Here is an 18,296-nt window from a genome sequence, read left to right on the forward strand (position 1 = left end):
TTTTCCCTTGGTAAATCTACAACCTCCCAAGTGCCATTCTTTTTTAAGGCATTCATTTCCTCAAACACTGCCAATTTCCAACTCGGTTCATCTAGTGCTTCTTGAATATTTCTAGGTACCACAAGTTTTGAAATATTTGTAGTGAATGCTCTATAGTTGTCAGAAAGGTTACTATAGGAGATATATTTGGCAATGAGATGTTTAGTGCAGGCTCGGGTTCCCTTTTTAAGAGCAATAGGGAGATCAAGGTCAAGGCCTTGTGCAGGAACAATTGGGACTAATCCTAAACCGGGTTTGAGTGCAGATATTTCTGGACTTGGACCAAAGTGTGATATGGTAAACTTAGATCAGTAATAGAAGAAGAAGAAGCATGTATATGAGTAGGAATAGGAGGGTTACCTGAGACATTTAGAGAGCCATTGCCCAGGGCTTTCGGTTGACCATGTGCTGGGATGATCGGCTGGTCTTTACTTCTTCCAGGGACTTTTTTCCTTGAATAAACCACAGGCTCAAGATTGTTTCTATTTTTTTTCATTCATAGTATTTCTTCTTCTGACAGACCAATTTTAGATTTAGATTCAGTAGGCTTAGTTTCCTTATTTTCTTTTTCAAGAGAGATATCAAGAATTACACTAGGTAAAGGTTCAACAATTTTCCAAAAATTTGGTTCCACTAATTTCTCACTCTGAAGTAAATTTTTGGTAAAATATGGGACATTTTCCATAAAGGAAACATCCATAGTTGTGTAAAAACGTTTTGTAAGGGGATTAAAACATTTGTAACCCTTTTTATTAGGATTATATCCTACAAAAACACATTTTTCTGCTCTTGGGTCTAACTTAGATCTTGACCTTTTTGAAATGTGTACATATGCAGTGCAACCAAATTTTTCAAGGGTAATTCAGAATTAATTCGAGATTCTGGAAATACCTTTTTCAAGCACTCCAAAAGAGTGGTATACTGTAAAAATTTTGTAGGCATCCTGTTGATTAGATATGAAGCAGTTAGTATGGCATCCCCCCATAAGTATTTTGGAATATTCATGTAAAACATCATAGCCCGTGCTACTTCTAACAAGTGTTTATTTTTACGTTCAGCTATTCCATTCTGTTCAGGGGTATCAGAACACGAGGATTGATGTAAAATTCCTTTCTCGTTTGAAAAGGTTTCCAAAACTTTATTAAAGTACTCAGTCCCATTATTAGATCTCAAAATACTGATTTTTGTTTGAAATTGGTTTTCAATCATTCTGTAAAATTCTTTAAAAATCCTTTTGACTTCATATTTTTCCCTTATTAAATATACCCAACAAAGACGTGTATGGTCGTCTATAAAGGTCACAAACCATTTTTTTCCTGAAATTGTGGTTACTTTTGAAGGTCCCCAAACATCACTGTGAAAAAGATAAAATGGTTTTGATGCATAGTAGGGTTTTGGAATGTAAGTTTTTCGTTGGCTCTTTGCTAATAAACAACTTTCACATTGAAATGATAAATGATCAACCTTTTGAAATAACACTGGAAATAAATGTTTTAAATAAGAGAAACTAGGATGGCCTAATCTGCAATGCCAAACCATTATTTGATCACGAACAGAAAGAGAACTAATACTACTTAGTCCTTGAGCAATTTTATTACTAGGTAAATTATCCTCGAAATAATAGAGACCATTGATCATCCTAACACTGTCAATCGTCTTCCCCGAGCTCTGGTCCTGAAAAATACAATGGGATTCATAGAAGATAACACAACAATTAGAATCTCTAGATAATTTGCTAACAGACAAGAGATTACAAGTAAGTTTAGGAACATGGAGAACAGATTTAAGATCTATTCCCTCAGAGATTTTTATTAGACTTTTTCCTGCAATAGGTGAGAAATTACCATCAGCTATCCGAACCTTTTTATTTCCAGGACACGGTGAATAGGATTCAAACATGTTTGAGGAATTGGTCATGTGGTCGGATGCTCCAGAATTAATTATCCATGGAGTAGATTTAAAACGACAAGATAGAGCATATAATTCATTACCTGTGTGTGCCAAAGAAACACTTGAAGTACCGGATGTCAAGTTGGATTTCAGCAATGCAAGAAGATGCTCCATTTGCTTAGTGGTGAAGGGGCTGGTCTCGGCCTCATTAGCAGTAGGAATAATGGCTCGGCCTGGTTTGTCACTTGTTTTTCCTTTCCAATTTGTAGGTTTCCCATGGATTTTCCAACAGTTCTCACGAGTGTGGCGAGGTTTGTTGCAAAAATCACACCAAACCCATGGTCTTTCATCTGATCTGCGCTGAAACGCAGCAGCTTTATTATAGCCTCCACCCATGGTAACCAAGGCTGAACCTTCAATAGCAACTCCAGGTCCCTTCTTGCCCAGCATCACATTCCTTTGACTCTCTTCTCTTCTAACTTTTGAAAAAACTTCACCAATTGAAGGCAGGGGTTGTCTTCCAATGATTCTCCCCCTTACCTCATCAAATTCGACATTAAGGCCAGCCAAGAACTTGAAGATCCAATTGTCTTCCATGGTCTTTTTATGATGAAGTCCATCCTCGGCAAATTTCCACTCATAGGTGTTGAAGAGGTCAAGGTCTTGCCAGATCCACTTCAAGGAGTTGAAGTACTTTGTGACGTTGTCCTCCCATTGTTGTATCTCACCAAGTTTGAGGGTTAATTCAAAGATCTGTGATTGATTCCCTAAATCAGAATACATCTGATTTACATTCTCCCAAAGCTCTTGTGCTGTTGGATAGTACATGTAATTAGAACTAATGTCTTCTTTCATAGAATTCACAAGCCATGTCATCACCATGGAATTCTCAGCATCCCATATAGCATAGTTTGGATCATCCATTGCAGGAGCCTTCTTTTCACCCGTCAGGTAGCCCATCTTTCCACGTCCTCTGATGTACATCCGAACTGATTGAGACCATCTTAGAAAGTTGTCACCATTCAAGCGAATCGTGGCGATTTGGACAGAGTGAGATTCCAAGGTGGTAGGACTGATTTTTGAAGAATCAGTGATGATGGGATTGTTCAGAGAAGGTTGAGGAGCAGTAGTGGACTCGTTTGAAATATCCGACATGGTTTCAGAGAACAGGGATTGAAAGAGAGGAAGAAGGAGGATTTCGACAAGCAAATTGCTAGCTCTGATGCCAAGTTGAAGAATAGCGTTTCACGGGAATAATATTCTTTCATTGAGATTATTCTTTTATAGAGTTTACAGCATATACAAATCCTTCAAATTAGGAAACTAAATCACTAATGAAAAGGAAAGAATAACTCCTAACAATTACTTTCCTAAAAATACAAAGATCGACAACTAATAAATAACTCTTAATAATTACTTTCCTAAAAATACAAAGATTGACAACTAATAAATAATTTACAGCTTTACAAAGTTATTTCTTTCCATATCAGTTTCGGTTTTCCAACATAATAACATACAAACACATTTTTTCTCTTCATTTATCCTGATTGGTGCTTGATGAAGCTGCTTGAACATCATTTTCTTACTACAGATTCTTTGATCTATTGCGGAATAGGTTGGTTGCATAGCACGATTGGTGCCACAGAAGGGTATACATCTTATTAGACATGCAATATATCGCACATTGGAGCTGGGAGGACAGTTTGTACTTCTTGGTTCTAGCCCAGTACCACATATTCAAGTAATGTTCAACTTGTTCTTTCAATTGTTAAGACCCATGTTATCGTTATTTGCATTTGTTGAATAAGGATTACTGAGAAAAATAAAAATCTAAACCTACTTGTTGATTTTAGTAATGGAAATCTAATCCTAGTTCAGTTTCATTTTCTTGCTGAATGGTTGAATTTGATTTTATATGGTTAGTCAATATCAGAACCAAAATATCTTCACAATGGATAGATAAATCCAAACATAGTTCAAATAAGAAATTTTCACTCGATTATTTTTATAGATAGGAACATTCTCACCCCACTTTGAAATTTGATCTTGAAATTCTTAATAGAAACATGTGGAAAAGTATACGAATACAAACATTCTTCTTATTTGAATTCTGTGCAATAGGACTCAAAAGTAACTGGAGCAAGTAACTCGATGGCTGGGGCCATCATTGTGTTGCATGTGAGGTGGTTATTATGACTTGTGCAACATAGTTGTGGGCTCTGAAATAAGGGATATGTTTAATGTTCTTTTTGTAGGTGGAATTTGAGGGTATTGCGAACCATTTTAAAGGTGATGATCACATTCGGTTGATATTAAAGTACGATGAGTCTCTTAGCCATTCTATTTATGCAGCATCAGATATGTTCCTTATCCCATCTATGTTTGAGCCCTGTGGGCTTACACAGGTAAAGTCTACCATCTTGCCCATAAAATCTTGAACAACTATATCAAATACCATGTAATGTAGAAAGTTGAAGAGGTGACAATATTTTCTTTACAAACCTCAAATGAGAATTTGGATTATATTATAGAAGAAATTTAGGGCATCAAATTGCATAGATTATGTGGCTTCGATATAATTGTACCATACACCTTTATATGCACATGGGACGTAAATCCCTAAATAAGTTTATTCCCTTTATGAACTTTTCTGTAGTTGTTCTCTGCAGATGATAGCAATGAGATACGGTTCTATACCCATTGCAAGAAAAACTGGTGGTCTAAATGACAGGTTATTAGTCACTGCCTGAATTGTGTATTATTTTCTCCACTTTGATTTGAGGTTGTTTGTTTAAGAGAATTTTTAATCATAGATTTTTTATTCTCCTTCTGTAGTGTTTTCGATGTTGATGATGATACAATACCTCTCCAGTTTCGAAATGGTTATACATTTTTGAATCCTGATGAGCAGGTAGGTGGTATGAATATGCTATTACTTCATATATCTTATTTCTTTCTTTTTCTGCTTTTTATTCCTTTTCCTTTTGCATTTTTTTTTTTCCTTTTGGTCCCTCTGACACTGGTGTTTGAGTTATCAATTTCCTGAGCTGGGCTAGCCATAGAACTAGAAATATCACATCTAAATTTTCCTTTTACCCTCATCCAGCATCCTTTAATGTTTGTTTTAACTTTCTTTCTTGCTGCCATCGTTTTGATATTTCCATATGACATGGATATCTTAACAGGGATTAAACGGTGCTTTGGAACGTGCATTTAATCACTATAAGACAAACAAAGAGAGTTGGCAGAAGCTTGTTAAGAAGGACATGAATATAGATTTCAGTTGGGAATCCTCAGCCTTACAGTATGAGGAAATTTATGAGAAATCTGTAGCCAGAGCAAGGGCTACAAGTCTTGTTTGAGATATTGGTTTTCCATCCCTTGCGCCAAATTGGGTTTCCTAATATGCCCATATTGTGGCATGCTATGCCATTGGTTTTCATGTCAAGTCAGAGCTGAGATGAATCGCTTGGTATTTGAATGCAACTTCGAAGGAGATTATCTGGCTAGCCAGGTACCCCTTACAGCATGAGTGAATCCTTAAGTTGGGGCTTCCCAAGAAAGGCTTCACACGTCAGGTTAAGCGATAGTTTCCCTTGTGTATTCCTGATTTTCAAGGGTTACATTTGATCTCACTATTCACTTATCCATGGAAGCAACCTCTGTTTTGTTGCTGATGTATATAGTGTCCTCAATGTTGTTTGTAAGTGATTTTCTTACAGAGTGAGGCCAATGCTCCAGTTATTTTTTGCACACTAATACATGAGTTGTAATTGTAAAGAATGTACCATTTGTATTTATACATTCAATCAGATGCGACATTTTAATAAATTATGGAAATCTTAACGTTGATCTGTCGTTTGTTATTTTGGGAATATTTTTTGATCCTCTTTATTGTCTCCAACTGTAATTTCCAGAATATTTCAAACTTCTTGTTTATTGCATTTGCCTGGGAAATGGGTCTTCAATATTTTTGTAGATACCAGAGAAGCTCTATATCATATCTGTTGGAAGAAAGTTTCGGGTTACATTCTAAGATGTCCAAGAATGTTGATTTGATTTCTTCACTGACAAGGCCCAGGGGCGATAGATTTTTTATTTATTTATTATTTTCAGTAGCAAGAAATTCAGTTATAAAACTCCTAGAAATTGCTCCCTACTTGGGCATCACAGCCCACTTCCAACAGTTATACTTATACCTTTATGCCATTTCTAGATTTACATGAATCATCCGTTTTATTTAATGGATCCTTGGCTTAGTATTTACAGTTATGTTGGGATCTTGCTTTAAGGGTTCAGGATGGCTGAAGCTCTGTGATTGAGATGGGTCAGGAGGGTTAGTTAAGTCACTTTTCATGTTATTGTTTACAGCTACTAGATCGGAAAACGGAAAGCAACTGGAATATACTAAGTATTAGCACACAAAATTCAGAATGAAATCTCCATTAATTAGACAGATTTACATCACAAGCAACCGACTATGTAAGCCAACTCCCTCTTTTCACACTCACTTTCCGGGAACAAAGTTTGTGGCATATGCCCAGGCGTTGTTGTTGACTGGGTCGGCAAGGTGGTCAGCAAGGTTTTCCAAGGGCCCCTTTCCGGTCACGATGGCCTGAACGAAGAACCCGAACATGGAGAACATGGCCAGTCTCCCATTCTTGATCTCCTTCACCTTCAGCTCAGCGAAAGCCTCTGGGTCATCCGCAAGCCCCAATGGGTCGAAGCTGCCACCGGGGTACAGTGGGTCGGTCACCTCACCAAGTGGCCCACCGGCAATGCGGTAGCCCTCAACGGCTCCCATCAAGATAACTTGACAGGCCCAGATGGCCAAAATGCTTTGAGCATGGATCAAGCTGGGGTTGCCCAAGTAGTCAAGTCCACCCTCGCTGAAGATCTGTGCACCAGCCTTGAACCACACGGCTTCACCGAACTTGACTCCATTCCTGGACAGCAGCTCTGGGAAGACGCAGCCAAGGGCTCCAAGCATGGCCCATCGGCAGTGGATCACCTCAAGCTCACGGTTCTTGGCGAAGGTCTCGGGGTCAGCTGAGAGCCCAGCGGTGTCCCAGCCGTAGTCACCGGGGAATTCTCCAGTGAGGTAGGATGGGGGATCGCCGGAGAGTGGGCCCAAATACAAGACACGGTCAGGGCCGTACCACGGGCTGCCGGAGGGAGCCTTGAAGCCAGTTTTCCTCATGCTGACCCGTCCTCCACCGAGAATTTGGGAGGCATTGGGGCCAAGCTTCACGGCGGTGCCGGCCAATGATGGGGAGGAGAGAGCCATGGTGGAGGCAGCCATTTGATGAATGAGAAAGTAGGTGAATGAAGTTGGATGAGTGGTGGAGGTTGGCAGCTCTGGAAGATGTTATATAGGAGGTGAGTGGGAAGGAATACTTATCCTTTGATATCTGAATCTGAAACGCTATTGGGGGTCGAAGATTTTGGTATTTGTTTGTACCTGCCCAACTGGCGCTCTCTAATCCACCAACTCCTTAGATTCTTTCCTACGTTCCGACCAACCAGGGTGAGCCACGCATAGCTTTCGGATTACTCTCATCTTTAAGGATTTAAATATCAGGGATGTTTGTCGTCATAATAGTTTTTGAGATTTGCAATGATTTTCCATTTATTCCGTAGTAGCAGTAATAAATCACACTTCGTACCTGCCCACCTCCCACTTTCTAATCCACAGATAAAATTTAAGGCATTGTTTAGTAACTAAAAACAAAATTTAGGTCTGTACAGTAGTTATTTCAAAAATACGTTTAGTAATAAATTGTTTTTTGACTTTCAGTTATTAAAAATAAAAAATATAATGTTTTTAAAAATATATTTTAATTGTTTTTTATTATTTTCACTTATTTTTAAAAAATAATTATATAAATATATAGAATGATTATAAAAAATATTTTAAAAACATATTTAAAAATATTTTAGGTTTTCAAATAAACTTTTATCATACAAAATATTAAAGAACAGTTTTAAAAAAATTACTCTTAAAAATTAGTTTTCAAATTTTTTTTTTTAAAACAATTACCAAGCCCTTAGTTTTTTAATTCAAAAAAAATGTCTAAACTTTTGATAGAAAACAATTTTTTGATAATTTATTTTACAAGAAGTTTGTGGGATTTAGGTGTTTTTAATTATTTTCTATAAACCAACATTTGAAAATACAAAGAATTATTAAGAAACTATTAAATCATATAAAAGTGTGTAATACTTTCACGAAGAATAAAATTGAGAAAATTAAAAATTATTTTTAAGAATTATTCTTAAAATCTATTTACGAAAACTTTCTCAATCAAACCAAATCTTTAAATTTCAAACTTTCATAGGCTTGTGTAAATGTGAAATAATTGGGTTGAGTGTGAAAATAGTTTTTCTCGACCTAATTATTTCACATTTACTCTATTCCCTTTTTCTCTTTTAAAATAATTTTTGTAGTTAATTTGCATTTATAATTTTTTTTAACTAAATTTGTATTTCATCAAACATCCTAAAATACAAAATAATACATTGAAAATAGAGGTTAAAGACCATTGTAAAATGATATAAAAACTTACAATTATTAAGCATGAAAATAATATACTTTGATGTAATAGAAATAACTAACATTAATTTGAAAATGGTCAATAATTGTAGTATGATTCAATTTATGCCCCATAATATTTGTAAGTTACTTAATTTTTTTATTATGTATCAAATAAGAATATAAAAAAAAAACAAAAAACAAAGGTAGTGAATACCTACAATTATTAAATATCAAACCTAGATATAATTGCTAAAAATTTAAAAATTTGCAATTCTTTTTAATACAAAAATATAAATACCTTAATTTTATATAAAAAAAAAATGTATTATCTTAACATGTTTACATGAGGTGAAATTTATGTTGCCAAGATTTTGATCCTTCATTGACTAAGAGTGATTTTGAAAACATTTGAAAACATGCTTTTACAAAAATTAGACATTTGATAAATTTTTGAAAACTATTTTTAAAAGTCTAAAAAAGAAGTTCATATTTGAACAATTACTTGGTGGTTAATTCTTTTATATATATATATATATACACACACACATGTTGTAGAAAAATAAAGTGAAAGAAAGAAAATACAATACTTGGGAAGAAAACTAAATGAATTTTCATTAGAAGTTTCACTTATTTCATAGGAAGTCATAAAGCAATGTACATCATTACGGATGATCATCCACTATTTTTCACAATGCTACAAATTCTCATATTTTATAATACTTTCCTTTGGATGATCATAAGAATATAGTAATTGTTTCATTAAAAACCTTACCAGTAAAATCCAATGGGACAAAACCTGGATGAAGGAAAAAAGAGTGTAATATATTCATATTAGTATTCTTCCCGTCATGTAGATATGATTATGATTTCTTCAACACTTCAACTAGTAGATCTCTCAATCTTTGCATTCCAATGTTGCATCTTAATTTTTTAAATGTAGTCAAATGTAACACCTTTGTGAACAAATTTGCTAGATTACTGAATGAACAATTTTGTTGGATATTAATTTTACCTTTTTCTTGAAGCTTGTGAGTATGGAAGAATTTGGGAAAGATATACTTAGTTATATCACCTTTTATGAATCCTCCTTTAATTTGTGCAATACAAACTACATTATCTCCATATAACTTTGTAGCATTACCTTTGATAAAGGGTAGTCTACAAGTTTCCATTATTTGCTTGACTGATCTCCATGATATTGTCGTACCACCATAAGTAAGTACATACCTCGTTTGAGTTTGAGCTTTGTGGGGGTCTAAAAGATAGCTAACATCTGTATATCCAAACAATTGAGATTTTGATCATTTCAAATAAAATAGACTCATGTTAGTTGTTTCACGAAGATATCGTAGTACATGTTTGACTTCATTAGTTGGTGCAAAACTATATCTCGTAAGCAAGTTAACAGAGAATGCAATATCTAGTAATGTATAATTTGCAATATACGCCAATGCACCAAAAACATTGAGATGTGGTATTTTTGGACCAAGTAGTTCTTTTTTATCTTCTTTAGGACGAAATGAGTTATTTTTCACTTCAAGTGAATGAACTACCATTGAAGAACTTAATGAGTGTGATTTGTTCATAGGGAAGCACTTCAAAACTTTCTCTGTTTATGTTAATTGATGGACTAACATTCCATTTGGAAAGTACTTGATTTGTAAGTCGAGACATAACTTTGTTTTTCCAAGATCTTTCATTTCAAATTATTTCTTCAAATAACTTGCTATTTTTATTAGCTTTTCACGAGTCCCAACAAGATTTAAATTGTTAACATATATTGCAATAACTGCAAATCTGATTTCTGATTTTTTTAATGAAAACACATGGACATATAAAGTTACTCACATACCCCTCTTTTAATATATATTTGCTAAGGTGATGGTACCACATACTTTTGGACTATTTTAATCCATATAGAGTTACTCACATACCCCTATTTTAATAACTTGATTGAGTACATATTGCGAGGATTTGTAATATTTGCTTCAAGCAATTTAAATCATTCAAGGACTTATATTAAATTCTTTTGAGACCGTTAAACTAATTAAAAATTGAAATGTGATTGGTCTATGAGAGAGAGTATGTTTCCTCATAGTTAATACTAGGTTTCTACAAGAAACCTTATTCTACTAATCTCACTTTATATCTTGTGATTTTATTTCTCATTGTGCTTTTGTATAAAAGCCCATTTGTACCTAATAAGCTTTACTCTTTCAGGCGTTTGGACTATAAGTCCAAATACTTCTTGTTTTGCTAACAAGTTTAGCTCTATTTGGATTACTTCTTTCCATTTGACCAATTATGTTGGCATTCATCCACAATTTTTTGTTCTGGAACCTTATCATTTCTTATTATGTCAATAGCCACTTGGAAAGCAAACATATTATCAATAACAAAAGTATTTTTAATCCCATTTTTCTCTCGTATGTAAGTAACTAATTGAGATCTCATTATTTTGAGGTATCTATGCCATTTTCATGGGTTAATTGTATAATTTATGCCTTTTCAAGGGCTATTTGGTTGTCAACTTGGGACTAATCAATCAATTTTAATAAATCATTTTTGGGTACAACTCTTACAAGAGTGTCTACCTTTTCATATGTTTTTCCTCGTGTTTTTTTGTTTCAAGGAATTGTATATTTTGAGCTGACAAGTCTACCACCTTTTAGGCATGACTTAGATTCATTTGCTTTGACATTACATAATCGTCCTATAGGGACATCAATCCGTGTTGGAGTATTTCCAACTAGAATAAAAACATGCTTAGTTATTTTTTTTGTATCAGTGAATGCATTTGACAATTGATTTGAAATTTCGTACAAGTAAATGATCTTTTGAATTTATAGTTCATATTGATTTGTTCGAGGATCAAGGTGAGACAAAGCCAATACATTCTAAGTAATTTTGTTTTTTTCAAGTTGTTCTTCTGGAACTACTTTTCTCTCCCTAATGATGGGAAAATTGTCTTATAAAAATACCACTTGGTATAATATAAGTTACCATAGATGGACAAGTACTAGATAAGAAATTTTTTGGATTTTTTGGATTTTTTTTTTGGTGAAGTCCATGTGAGAACAATAAATGTTAATCTTGAGGGACCAAGTTGGTCATATGAAAACGTATAATGCTTTATTTCAAAGAACTTCTAGTTCATCATAATTAGAATATGATATCTACTATAAGTGATAACTTTGTCAATTCTTCAAGAATCTTGAACATTATTCTCATAGAATTTTGTTCTATTTAGTAATAAAATAGTAACTTTTCAAGACCTTCTAATCAAGTTTTCAAACCTTAATATTGTATTGACATTTGTTAGGATAGAGTCCTTAAAAGCATAACATGATGTAATAAATTTGGAATTTATTATTTAATGACATTTTAGTTTCACTTTTATCTATATTTATTTCATGCATTACACTTTATGCGCATTCTTGTCTATATTTTTTTGCATTATACGTGACTTGGGTGCATTAGAAGTAGCACGAAAGATCCAAGTCATGAGTTTTTTTGCAAATAGATGACTTATACACAACTAGTTCATAAGTCTAGGTAACCTATTAGAGGTTGTAGTGCACCACGTCCTAATTGGAGAGATGATTGGTTTTGACCATAGGGATGAGTTTCTCATGGTAAGTGTAATAGTGTGTATGGTTTACACATTGGACATGACCTACATTGAGTTATGACTTAACACCATTAATTAGTCCTAACCTCACTAAGTTGCTTCATTATGTTGTCTCTCAACCTTGAGAGAATATTGAGTTTGTATTAAAGTTATCAACGGCTTTGACCTACAGGTGAAATCGTAAGTTGATCATATATTCTCTATGGATCGGGTTACTATGGATAGAAATCAGTAACGATAGGTATTCTTAATAAAGACACTATGATATCTCATGTGATTGAGATAGAGTATCCCATTGGGTGATCCTAAGGAGGTATGAAAATTATGACCATAGTGGTTTCTTAAGTAAAACTTGACATAGACTCTTTGAGGGCTAAGACATGTCAATTGAACATACAAAAGGATGATTTGTAATTTAAGGATAGTAGAGATAGTTTTGAAAGACTAATGGCTTTCACCTTGTTAGATTATAGAGATCAGTTCATAAGGAGACTAAATGCAATGGAAAGTAGGTCACAAACCGGAGCACATAGTGTCTCGTTGCTATTTATATAGGATATTGAAGTTCAAATGATTATCAATAGTGGGATGTTGAATCAGCTTTAGAATTGGATTTTGAAAGAGCCAATACTCCTATGAGTCCCAATGGCTCCCACTCTGAGCTTATATGCCTTGTTGACATGAGTTATGAGGGTTGGATGAACTTTAAGTTTACTTTTTTTGCATAAGGGTATTTTGGTAATTACGTAAAGTTGCATAGGGATAAGTGAACAAGGTATCTGAATTGGGCTAATTGATTAATTAGTAGGCATTGTTAGATTAATTAATCAATTAAGACCCAATTTGGGCTAAATTAAGTGACCCAAGCCTATGTGAACTCTAGTAACTTAATCTCAATTAGGTACCTTATAAATACCCCCTATGAATTAGAGTTTCCATTACTTCTGTTTTCCACCATCCATAGAGAAAGAGAGATCCATAACCTCTATCATTTTTTTCTTCCCACTGAAAGTTTGCCAAGAACTAGGTCGAGTTATTGGCAGAAGATCGTGGGTATACAAGACTTCTAGCAACTTTAACGTCGTCTTCAATACTTGGAATTTAAGGTTTTGGAATATCCACTTAAAAAGTCAGTACTTTAACCCTAAAGATCAATTTTTTTTGAAAAATTGGTATTACTTTTGTTGCTTAGATCTAAGATGCTAACAACATTAGCCTTTATGAGACAATCATTTAGGGATTTATTCTCATAAGTTTGTTTGTCTGATATATCTTCCCTATTTTTTGGTGTTGTTTTAAACTTGTTCCACTTCTAGTGCACTTCTAGTGGTGGAGGATATTTTTCTTATTTTGAGAATGATAATGACTATTATGGTGTTTAGAATTATGTCTACCATTACCATGACTACAACCTCGACAACAACCTCATCTAAATCCATAAGCATGAGATGAGATGACATTGACTTCAGGGAATGACATTGAACTGGTTAGACAGGATTAGTGGTTTTAGGTAGAAACTCATTATTTTGTTCAACAACTAGAAAACATGAAATTAATTTTAAATATTTACTAAATTTGTGCTCTTGATATTGCTATTGTAGGAACACATTTGAGACATAAAAGTAGTAAATGTCTTTTCTTGCATGTCTTCTTCAATGACCTTTTCTCCACATAGTTTCAATTGAGAGGTGATTTTGAATAGTGCAGAGTTGTATTTACTAATTGACTTGAAATCTTGTCATCTCAAATGTAGTCAATCATAATGAGTTTTGGGCAAGATCATAGTCTTTTTGTGGTCATATCATTCTCTTAAATTGTTCCAAAGAATGAAACGATCTTTTACTATGAGATATTCTCCTTTTAACCCTTCATCAATATGATGACGAAGGAATATAGGGTGAGAAAATAAAGACTATGCTTAAATGAGAAAAACACCTAAGAGGGGGGTGAATTGGGTTTTTTAAAAACTTTTTCAACATAACAAATTCAAACACAATATAATAAAAAATAAAGAGATGGAGTTAGAGAATTCAAACTCGGATTTTATAGTGGTTCGACACTTCCTTGCCTACGTCCACTTTCCTCAATCTCCTAACCAAGTGAGGGTTCCACTAACTTGAAACTTCAACCAAGCTTCCAATTTTCTTACACTTGGATTTCGGCTCCAATGGGCTCTTACACAATTTCTTCAAGACTCAAACCTCTTGAAGGCTTTAACACTTAGTTTTTACAAGAATGAATCCCTCAACTTAGCTCAATGATAGCTTAAATACAAAACAAAGTTAGGATGACTCACAAGGGTGCACTAAAAGATATGTAAGTAAAGATTTAATGTACTAAGAAGGAAATAAGAGCATTTAAGGCAAGAACAAGTAGGTAGACAATTGATTGCAAGTGTTCTCTATATCATAAATGAAGTGAAGCTCTCAATTTATTAGTTTCTAAGCTCGGGAGCCAAGAAAAGCAAAAGACAGCCTCAACAGGTCGAGCTAGGGGTCGACCGATTCACTAGTCGTTGGAGCATTTAATGCTTTGGCAGGTTACTGTTGCCTCAACCGGACCTCGACCAAAGGTCGATCGGGAAGGAAGGAACCTCAACTGGGAAGGGAAGGCTACTGGAAGAGAGAGAGTGTGTTTTTGACACTTCTTGTCATGCCCCAAAATCCACTCCAAGGGCATGACGATCATTTCACACCTCAAGCCCAAAGACTCAAAGTGGAAATGACACAAACATTCGTATTGTAACTAAAAATTTACCAATTACCAAATTCCTGTTTAGAGTAGTAGGACAAAATTCTAAAATATCTAAGTATCAATTTTAAAAAAACCAACACATCAACTAGAATATTATTATTCAAATAACTCCAAATTCAAATAATTTAAATGGGAATTAAATTTTAACATCTAAACAATATCCAAAAATAAAGTTTGAACTAAAATCCTAACAAAGAAAAATTCCCAAACCTAACCATCACTTATCGCCCGAACTGAAAGTACTTCAAAAATTATCAATAGAGGGGCATGAACTTAAAGCTCAATAAGGAACATCAATGCAGTTTCATGGATCAAACATTTTCAATCGTGCTTGCAAATAGGAGATATAAAATATACTTATTTTCATAAAAACTTTTGAATTCAAAATACTAATTCAACAAAACTTTCTCATATCCATTTCAAAACAATTTCTCATCAAAACCAAATCAAATACATTCAAAATATATTTACTTTGGTTATCAAATAACAAATGGTGTCCAATTAGGTGGGACATCACAAATGAGTGGCTAGTTTCAAATTTGTTCCATTTAAGGTGAACAAATCCAAATGTCAACAATTATAACTCGTTGACTAAGGCCATAAGGTCAACTATTATAACCCGTTGACTAGGGCCATATAATCTAAAGTCAAACACTTTATTTTATTAATTCAAACTTACAAAACAAAATATTATATCTCCTTAATTTTTCTCTTTTCATAAACAAAGAAAATTCTCAAATATACTTTCCATACAAAACACATATTTGATTTATGCGAAAAGATAAAAATAATATTTTTACACATTTCAAAATACAACCTAAAAAAAAAAATTATTTTCTTTTATAAAAATTTGCATTAATTTCCCTTACCTTGAAAAAGCACTCAAAATCTTGAAGTATTTAACTCTGAAGAATTTCCTTTTCATCTGAAAAATTGATCTTCAAACACTAAACCCCCAAATCTTCAACCTTATACTCTCTTATCTCTGTGTAAAAAGGTTTTTTGAATAGAGAAGATAGGAAAAATCTAATTTATATCTAGAAATTTTAAATAGGAAAAGACATTTTTACCCTTATTAAATTACTTTAACTAATTATTAATTTCTAAATTTTTATTTTACCCCTAAATTGGGTTTGGGGCATTACACTCCTCGACCGGACCTTGACCGGACAAGGGCAACCGCTCGACTGGTTCCCCAACCAGTTGAGCCGGTTGGCCAGAGCCTCGATCAGTTTAGCCTTTTGGCCCCGAAAACCTATCTTTTTCCCTTCTTTTCTTTTCTAACACTTAGGCAAGATCTTTAGGTAAATTAATATGCCAATTTTGAAACGTTTTGTCTAAGGTACATTTGATAAAACTCGGGTTTTAATGAAATTGCAACTTTAAAGAACAAACCGAGTTTTCCAAAGATGCATAAAAAGATATGTAAACTCTAAGTGCACCCATGCATTCATCTTACATTTGTTTCCTATAATTAAAAGTTTTTCAAAAGCCTCAATCTTGTATCCATTTGGTCTTTTGATGAATTTCCGAATTTATACTTGAAATTTTTTACCATTCAAACCAATTAGTCACTGAACCATGATTTGTTATCATCAAAATTTGATTAGGAGAACTCTTGGGCTAACATAGGGCTTTTGTGCGATCCTGTAGTGATACGTCATTTCTTTTCTTAATGGTTATCTTAAGGTTCATGACATCTAGATGGATTTCAGTATCCAATATCCATGATAAGTAATTTTTCTTAGAAACAACGAAGAAAATAAACTCAAGTTTGGTGAGATTTAACATTATCTGGCGATTACATATGAAATAATCTAATGAAACATATATACAAATTTGAAATATAACTGATAAATAAAGAATTTTGTGAATTTACAATAAGGGAGAAAAGAAAAGAAAAGAAAAGAAAAATATGATGTCTATAACAATGTCTCTTGTATAAGAATAATGCATAAGTGATTTTTTTATGAAAACAAAACTTGCCCATTTAGGATGGGGCACCTCTTTCCAAAAACAAGAACTAGGTTTATGTATTATTTATTTATTTTCAAAATTAAATTCTGGAGAGATTAGGCAGCACCAAATCCTTATGCTTTTAAATTTTTTTCCCCAAAAAATAGATTTAGATAGACCTACAACTTAGAGTGTAAAAATAGTTGCAAACAAAATTATTTTTTTGTCAAACCCATAATTCAAAATTAAAATCTATAGTTAAAACAAACTTTCTATAAAAACATCCTATCATGCAAGTCTATCACTAATTTTTTTTTTCAATTTTCAATAATAAACATCTAGAAATTATTGTACAATAATATATATATATATATATATATATATATATATATATATAAACAACAATCCCAAGCTAGTAAAAAAAAAGTTAATATTTTTCATAACTTATAGTTATGAATAGTAATTACTTTTGGTTATGCATAATTTTAATTTGTGATATGTAACTTTAGGTTATATAGCTTCTTGCTATGAAAAATTGGATTATATGAACATCATTAATTTTCTTATATTTATAACTTCTAATTATAAATAATGATAATAATATATAGCTTCAAGCTATATATAATAAAAAAATTTATAAAGCCTTTGACTATTCATAACTTCTAGTTATGAATAATGATAATAATTGCATAGCTTTTGGTTATATATAAACATAATATTTTTCATATGGTTTTTGGCTATATGACTTTTAACATTTATTTTATATAACTTCATATTATGAACAATTAAAAATTTAAGTAATCAAATAACATATGACATACTTTCTTATAACCTTTGATGTAGAAGTCTTAAAAAATATATGATGTTTCAAATTTTCATTAGAGCGTTGTGTTGATAACATGTTGTAGAAAAATAAAGTGATAGAAGAAAATGAAATAGAAAATGTAGAATGTTCGAACAAAAAAAAAAAAAATATTTATTAGAGGTCTTTCCTTTTATAAGGATATACATAATTATAGATGTTCGTTTACAAGTTTCCATGAGTATATATGTGTGTATGTATTTTCAAAAAGTGTTTTTAATAAAAGCGATATTAACAAAAGTGCTATGACTGAAAATTAAAATCTAAAACGGGTGGATGAAAATCTTTAATCAGAATTATTGGTTTAGGACATAAATCTAGCTTATTTTACATAATTGTATAATGCAATTAGTGCAAAAATTACACCCACCCGATCCATGGGGCCAACTGCCACACCCCACAGGACTTATTGTGGAGGACTCCCGCCTATTCTAGTGGTCCTAATCAGGATCCATCAGGATATACCACAATCCAAAGTCACATAAGTGGCTGAATTCCATTGGTGGAGCGAACAACTCTTAATATTTCATAGATTTTCTGTACAAGGTTGCACCTTAGTGGTATAGAGATTGCCACGTGGACAACCAAAGAAGCTTCTAAAATGCCATCAACCAATGAGAGCGTAGATA

At 33.2% G+C, this 18,296-nt stretch overlaps 2 protein-coding genes across 3 annotated transcripts in view; one reads left to right on the plus strand and one right to left on the minus strand.

Moving 5' to 3' along the window:
* The window catches only part of LOC100257130 (probable starch synthase 4, chloroplastic/amyloplastic), a 58,240-nt gene extending 52,459 nt beyond the window's left edge, over window positions 1-5,781 (plus strand). Inside the window, exons 12-16 of one of the 2 annotated variants that reach the window (XM_002274680.4) lie at window positions 3,545-3,670; window positions 4,185-4,334; window positions 4,599-4,660; window positions 4,765-4,840; window positions 5,115-5,781. In XM_002274680.4, the coding sequence (XP_002274716.1) occupies window positions 3,545-3,670; window positions 4,185-4,334; window positions 4,599-4,660; window positions 4,765-4,840; window positions 5,115-5,291 (591 nt within the window). In that variant the 3' untranslated portion in view covers window positions 5,292-5,781. Of the gene's footprint in view, window positions 1-3,544; window positions 3,671-4,184; window positions 4,335-4,598; window positions 4,661-4,764; window positions 4,841-5,114 lie in introns of those variants that run through there. The other variant, XR_786751.3, reaches the window with a different exon arrangement.
* Window positions 5,782-6,356: 575 nt separating this feature from the next.
* Window positions 6,357-7,294, minus strand: LOC100252004 (chlorophyll a-b binding protein 40, chloroplastic-like). Its single transcript, XM_003632976.4, has one exon. The coding sequence runs from the start codon at window positions 7,229-7,231 to the stop codon at window positions 6,437-6,439; it is 795 nt and encodes a 264-aa protein (XP_003633024.1). The 5' UTR covers window positions 7,232-7,294; the 3' UTR covers window positions 6,357-6,436.
* Between the last annotated feature and the right edge of the window lie 11,002 nt (window positions 7,295-18,296).

The sequence above is a fragment of the Vitis vinifera genome, chromosome 10 (genome assembly GCF_030704535.1).
Source record: "Vitis vinifera cultivar Pinot Noir 40024 chromosome 10, ASM3070453v1".
Taxonomy (NCBI): Eukaryota; Viridiplantae; Streptophyta; class Magnoliopsida; order Vitales; family Vitaceae; genus Vitis; species Vitis vinifera.

Coding starts and splice junctions, on each gene's coding strand:
- LOC100252004 (XM_003632976.4), bottom strand. CDS start 7,231: ATGGCTGCCTCCACCATGGCTCTCTCCTCCCCATCATTGGCCGGCACC.